This window comes from Penaeus monodon, chromosome 41, assembly GCF_015228065.2.
Source record: "Penaeus monodon isolate SGIC_2016 chromosome 41, NSTDA_Pmon_1, whole genome shotgun sequence".
Classification (NCBI taxonomy): Eukaryota; Metazoa; Arthropoda; class Malacostraca; order Decapoda; family Penaeidae; genus Penaeus; species Penaeus monodon.
The window spans coordinates 12,947,550-12,955,049 of record NC_051426.1 but is presented as its reverse complement, the minus strand read 5'-3'; the positions used below and the strand labels follow the sequence as shown (position 1 = coordinate 12,955,049).

General features: G+C 41.2%; 1 protein-coding gene across 3 annotated transcripts in view; it reads left to right on the top strand.

The window, feature by feature from the left end:
- Positions 1-6,317, top strand: part of LOC119598665 — a 9,279-nt gene extending 2,962 nt beyond the window's left edge. Inside the window, exons 2-5 of one of the 3 annotated variants that reach the window (XM_037948383.1) lie at positions 499-579; positions 1,516-1,751; positions 1,863-4,942; positions 5,310-6,317. In XM_037948383.1, coding sequence (XP_037804311.1) covers positions 1,877-4,942; positions 5,310-5,810 — 3,567 coding nt within the window. In that variant the 5' untranslated portion in view covers positions 499-579; positions 1,516-1,751; positions 1,863-1,876 and the 3' untranslated portion in view covers positions 5,811-6,317. The remainder of the gene's footprint in view (positions 1-498; positions 580-1,515; positions 1,752-1,862; positions 4,943-5,309) is intronic. The other 2 variants (XM_037948382.1, XM_037948384.1) reach the window with 2 other exon arrangements.
- The last annotated feature ends 1,183 nt before the right edge of the window (positions 6,318-7,500 follow it).

Sequence of the window (7,500 nt, the reverse complement as noted above, 5' to 3'; positions counted from 1 at the left end):
ACATGTAGAAAGAGAAAAAGAAGGAGGGGGGGGGGTATATAGAGAGGCAGATTCACACATTTTTAAATATCTTATTGACTAATCCACAAGAATTGTCTAAAGTTTGTGTTTGAGAAAATGACAATGACTAATTCTGTCATTAGGCATTCTGTTATTTTACACTGTCTGTCCTTACATTTTACACAACATTTTTGATGTTTTATTAAATAAGAAAATGAGAATTGATTGGCAACAATTTTGTTTTTATGATATTAGTAGACTTAATTGTATAGTGATAAATTCTTTAGGATTTTTTTTCTTTCTTTCTTTTTCTTTCTTTCTTTCTTTTTCTTTCTTAATAAAGTATAAGAGAATTTTAATCTAGGAAGCTAAACATAGCCAGCAGAGGACTAATATAATTTTGATATTATTATGAAATAAGTAAGATATACTTATAGCAGCTACTTACACCCCATGCATCCTCTAGGCTCTGATTTTTTTTGTAATGGTCTGTTTCAGTGCTGTTCAACCGAGCTGGACAGTCTACCTAAGGGTGGCTGAGATTTAGCAAGGGTTGGGGAGCAGTCTTGGTGTGGAGAGGTGGGTTTACAAGTTCATACCCATTTGTCAGGATAGATTTGTGGCTCACAAGCTTGTACATCAAATTCATTTTAAATTGCATATAAATTTGCTTTCTGAATAGTGGCTTTGTATTGAAATGTATATCCACTCCCCCCTCCCCCACTCCTTTTTTGTCTCTGTCAACCGAAGTGGATATTAATCACATCCATTTCCTGTTTGTGCATGACAAGGTAATTTAGAGGATGTTTATGGAATTTTGTGGGAGTATAAAGCAGAGGATATACCAATAAAATAAAGATGCCAATGTAGGATGGGCAAATTTTATCTGGGGTTAGACACTGTGAGTGGACACCATCAAAAAAGGGTTAAATAGTACTGGTCTCTGTCAAACACTTGATTAAGTATATGAAAGTTTTTGGGAGATTCAGTGACTAGACTTGGAGCCAAGTGCAAAGTCTCCCACAAACAATACTGTAGAGTCAACAGATTACATTCTGTTCTAACTGTGATTTCAGTGACAGATCCGTATTGCACTTTGCTTCAGTTTTACCAAGACTTTGAACTATGCATACATTGTTTGTTGCATCCTTTTGACTAGATGTAGAGTTGCTTCTTGAAGGAAATGAAAGAACCCGAGGGAAGACAAAGAAAATGGGTTATGGATTAGTTTATGACTATAGTATCATATTATGCAGATGCATCCTTTCCCTTTAATTCTACTTCAAATACATCACACACATGATTTATCTTTATTTTATTGGTATATTCTCAGCTTTATACTCCCATAAAATCCAATAAACATCCTCTAAATAACCTTGTCATGCACAAACAGGAAATGAAACAGAAGCAGAAAACCTGGTGTTGGCAGATTGTGAACAAGCTGGACAACCCAACTGCCCCAACCACACATGATCATACAAAGAACCACATAGTCAAATATGCTTCTGATTCCAGTGAACAAATATGGCTAGATCAGATGAGGCTAAACTCATGGCTACTGCAAAGTGATCAATGGTATCTGCATGGAGGCTTAAAGAGATCTTGTCAGTAGAAACATAAGGTGGATGCATTACCTTCAAAGCATTCTCCTCTCTCATAAAAAATGGATATGATATTGTTGATTTGCTCTTTTACAATTCATTTTCTAAACAAGACTTACACTGGAATGATGAACAGTAAGATTTAAACCAGTAAGTGATATATTATTATTATTATTTGTTTCCTTATTTATTCTCTACACCTTGCAGCATAGGTTCTTTTCAGTATTTTCCCATTAATAAGAATTTCCTCTTTTCATGAAGGTGAATAATGCGTAATGGATCAAGATACACCCGTGTCCCTAGCCAGTCCTTCAGAGGGTAAACCAGCCATTGAGTCTCCTCAACAGGAGAACAAAGACAGCCTTAATAACTGTGGGTCCAGTACTACAAGCAATAATGGACAAGACTTGTTTAGCACAGATACAGCCACCTCCAAAATTTCCATCATTAATACAGGTGTGAATGGTTGTTCAGCTGCTGTTACTTCCCTCTCTCCAGTACTACTGCCCTCTAACTCTTTTTTATCATGGAAGGATACACATGGCATTGCCAGGAAGGTGAAAGTCATCAGGATAGAGCAGCAGAGCAATGCATCCTGCACTTTACCCACAGCCAAAGTAATCTGCACACCCACAAATTTGCCACAGGATCTTGGTTCAACCTCCAGTACCACCATCATGACTCCTTTAGCCACATCTGGGAGCAGTGTGAGGACTTCCATTGTTACGGAGGGAAAGTCATTGATGGAGGAAGACGGAGAACAAATTGCCAGTCCTCTAGAACAAGAGATGGAATTGTCAGGTGAGGACCAGGACAACTCGAGTACAAAGACTGTTTCCGTCTTGGGTGAATCCCACGACTTGGGTAATGTCAGTGCAAATGTGTCAGCCACCCCCACTACTACTTGCACCACCAAAGAAGGGGCTAATGAGATGGACATCCACTCATCCACTGTTGAATGTGAAGTATCATTTAGTGGAGAGGGGGAAACTGACCATAACATTCAACCAGAAAGGAAATCAAAGAAAATTGTTATGAAAAAGACTAAAAACAGTCATCTTAGCAAGACTCTTACGTTTGGCCGTATGAGACATGAGAGGCAGGTGCATCCATGTCATCTGTGTGGGAGCTTATTGTTCAGAGGGACTCCTGTGCACAGTGTGGACCTGCACCAGCCCCTGCCTCTCTCTTCTTTACTCCCGTCCATTCTCTTAGCCTCACTTGGGATGTCATGCCCTCTCCCTCGTAGCAATGGGGTCAAACTATGCCAGAGATGCTATGACTTACTAATGGAAGGAGATGCCACTTATAAGAAGTTGCAGGTTGTAACAGAGCGTATGAGAGAAGCTTGGCCAGGCTACATTCTGGAATCTAAATCACTGGACAACACTCTTAAAGGTGGTGTGATAGCAACAGTGCCTGTGAGTGATGAGCTAGTATGCCCTACTACACCCCCAAGTCTAACAACTTCTAGGAAGTATGTTCCTATCCTTCCTAAGGCAGAGCAGGTCCCAGAAGAGTCATTGGAAACATCTAAAAGAACAAGAAGTAAGACACTGAAAAGTGGCATAAAGAAGAAGCCACAACCTGGGGAAGGAAATAGCCACAAATTGTGTATCTGTGGACTTTGTGGGATGGACTTCTATGGCGAGCAAGACTGGTGCCTGCACATGGCAGCAGTTCACCATGTGCAGCCTCGTTGGCTCTGGTACAATCTCCAAGCCACACTGAAGATGCAAATTGGGAAAGAGCTGGAGCGACCAGACCCATTACCCCAACAGGACTACACAGATGGCAGGAAGATCCGAAAATGCCATGCATGTGGAAAGACCTTTTCAGAACGCCATGAATTAGTGCAGCACCTACGGGAATTCCATAATATGGTGATTGATGATGAATTCCTGGCCTCAATATCTGGAGAAACAACAGAACAACCACAAGAGCCACAGCCTGTAGCAGCTGTGGAGATTAAGACAGAAGTTATGTGGGATCAGCATGACATGGATAGTCAGATTTGGCAGCCGGAAAATGACCACACATGGCAACAAGATGATCATATGAAGCAAGCTGAGAACAGTGAGGCATGGCAGACTGGGAATGACCATACATGGCAAGCAGATGAACAGATCAGCAACACCTGCTCATATGAGGATGCAAGAGCAAGATTACTTGCAGAAGAGGAGATAACTCTGTCCAAAGGCAATACAAGGGAAAGGCCAGCCGAAGAGGCAACAACCAGTACTGTTCAAAATCGCTTGGAAGATCCTCGACCATCAAGAGGTGCACGGTGGTGGTGTCGGGCCTGTGGGCAGGCTTTTAACAGCCTTGGGGCACTACATCGCCATAAGCAGCAGAATCATCCAGGTATGCTCCGAGTCGCTTCCAGGACCCCAAAGGTGGAATCTTTGAAGGAAACTACAGGAGATGCAGGCTTGGCATGTGAAGAGGAAGAGTGTCAGTCGAGCTTGAAGTGTATAGTGTGTGGACTGAATGTTGAAGGGAAGAAGAATTTGAAGAAACACATGGAGGCAGAACATGAAGGCTCTGTTGTCATTCTGGAGGGTGACGGTTGCGGAGGCATCATTAACCATCGCCTCAACCTCACTGCCGCCCCAGAGGGCGACGGTGATAGTGAGGAGAGACAGCAAGTCGTAAGTCAGAACCTTGGGCAAGGAAAAAGTAAGAGCAAGATGAGCTGCCGTGCATGTGGTGCCGCATTCAGCAACCTAGTCACCCTAGCTAAGCATCAACATGAACACCATAAGGAGATGGTGGACGAAGGGGGGGGGCCTGTAGGCAGTGTGGGCATAATGATGTTGGAGTGTGAAGTGTGTGAGCGAAGGATGCATGGCTTGTCAGCGCTGCGACTGCACATGACCAAGGTGCATCATTGGCCACACAAGACAGGCCGGCAGCACCGTTGCAAATTATGCCTATATCAATGTCGGACACGCAGACAGCTGGAGAACCACATGCGTATCAAGCATGGCATGGATATTATGCCACATGTGGAATGTAAATTGTGTGGGAAGAGCTACACAGCAGGCTACCTCAATAGACATGTAGCCAACATGCACGAGAACAAGAAGGGGTTCGCCTGCGAGTTTTGTGGCATGAAATTTAATGACAATTCCAGCCTGAAGAGCCATATTTACTTCGAGCATGCCAACAACAGGTGGAAGTGTGAACCATGCAAGCTAGCCTTCCAGAAGTATCACCAGCTACGGCAGCATAATTACTATGTGCATAGCACGAAGGTCCACACATGTAACTTCTGTGGCAAGACTTACAAGCGCAAGAGTGACCACACTGAACACATCAAGCGGAAACACATGGAGAAGGTAAGACAGTATCAAAACCAAAAAATGTTTTTTCCTTGTAGTAGTGGCTGTAAAAGTATACGAAGGGTGCCAGTGCTAGATAGAACCATATTGATATTTTAGAGTAAGTTCAAACAGTAACACACAAAGGTATTGATGATGGCAGCAGTAAGTTGATGACGCTTGGCAATAGGAATAGCAGCAGCAATAGCAACAAAGACGAAAAGATACACTTTGTAGTGTCGTGTATATCATTGTGTCGAAATGATAAAGTTCATATAAATTATTGAAATGTCATTTAACGCAGAAATATAGGCTCCCCAATCCTTCGCCATGAAACCTAAATGAAAACGATCTAATACGATGCGGTCTGATGATGCCCTTCCAGGTACCGACGCAGTGCCCTAAGTGTCCGAACTCGTACCTCGACCGAAAGAAGTTGCGGACACACCTGATGAGGAAGCACGGCGTCCCGTGGGAAGACACGATCTCGAGGAGGTTCGCGCGCATCCAGCAGGAGAGCAACTGCCTGAGAGCGAGACCCGGTGTCATCCACCCTGACTCCTCTTCAGTCATATCTAAAAACAGCAAGAACCTCAGAATTCTGACTCAAGAGAACCCGGAGGCGCAGCAGCAGGGCGACGCGGCAGATCCAAGCGACGGCATCCACCACTACTCCCACGAAGAGGACGGGGAGGGAGGACGAGGTGGAGGCGGAGGAGGGGAGGAGAGAGCGGGGGTGGAGGTGGTGGAGGCAGTGGGAAGCAGCCACGTGGAGGCCCTGGCGGAGGAAGCAGGATACAATATCGTGGAGGTGACGGAGGCCCCGGGGGACCTCCATGCCATGGGGGACATCAGCTACATCATCCTCCAAGCCGGAGAGCACTAGCCTCACGCCCCTTTTCCTTGGCGGCCGGTTGGCTCGCTGGCGGACTTCCAACCTCATGGTATAAATACATATAAAAATGCAGTATAAGTTATACTCTTGCAAAATTTAACTAGATATATATCTTGTTATGGTTACTAAAGACTTACAGCCATGTTAATCGGAAGTCCGGGCTCTGGCGTCGCATGCTTGGTGGCAACTGTGCCACAATCTTCTGCGGCGACAGATTCAAAAGTCGGTTAACTAGCTGGTGACTTGGCTGGCAGTCTGAGTGCTAGTTGCCGAGCTAGTCAGTTGGTGCTTGTGTGCGATGCGACTTGTTTTTGCATTTAAATCTTCAGCCTTTTCGTCGCGGCTGTACAAAAGGATGTCTTCAGCGAGAAGAGATTGAAATACCTTAGCGTGCGATAGGCAGAATTGATATATTATTGTTGTTACGCTCGTCCATCTGTTGTTAAAAGTTTTGTAAATGATATTTTTGGAGTAAAAATATAGTTAAAAATGTGGTTTTCTTAACACGTTTATTAACACATGAGTAACTGTGATTGAAAGTTTAATGTTCCCTTGTAATCTTCACTTAGAACCTGCCGTCGAAATAAACGAATAATAGATATAACAAATTAATTATTCCGAAATACAAGATATTAAAAAAAATTAACTTCTCATTATCACATCACCATCAATAATTTATTACTTCGACATAACATCTTTAAAATTACACTACTGGCTAATCAGAACGCTAAAACCTAAATCTCACTCTCAGAAATCGTACGTGTTCAGGCAACAATGTTGTCACAATGACGTCCAGAAATATTACGTAATGTTATGGGTGGTTACAGGGCGTGGGGAAACGGGCGGAAGAGGACACGGAAGGGCTACGTGACAACAGTAAAGAACGAAGCAGGTAAGACTGTGATGGAATATAGGAGGATGGGTTTCAAGTAACGAAAAAACGAAGAAAGTCTTCGTTAAGGATGATTGCAAAAGTGATAATGGTGATGAAATCAGAGTAATGACAAACGTTTACGCATGGTAGGGACACTAATGATAAAGATGCTGGTGCGCCAACAGTCATCCATGTTTGAAGTTAAGCATTGATGAAACTTGCACACACACATATCATATTTATGTATGTACATATTTATATGTCTATTTATATGTGTGTGTATATATATATATATATATGTATATATATATATATATATATATATATATATATATATATATATATATATATATACATATATATAATATATATATATAAATGCATATATATATATATATATATATATATATATATATATATATATATATATATATATATATATATATATAACGTGTGTGTGTGTGTGTGTGTGTGTGTGTGTGTGTGTGTGTGTGTGTGTGTGTGTGTGTGTGTGTGTGTGTGTGTGTGTGTGTGTGGTGTGTGTGTGTGTGTGTGTGCATATATATATATATATATATATATATATATATATATATATATATATATAAGCATATGTATATAATTAATGTGTGTATATATATTATATATATATATATAATATATTTTATATATATATATATATATATATAAGCATATGTATATAATTAATGTATATATATATATATATATATATATATATATATATACACACATATATGATATATATGTATATATATATATATATATATATATATATATATATATATA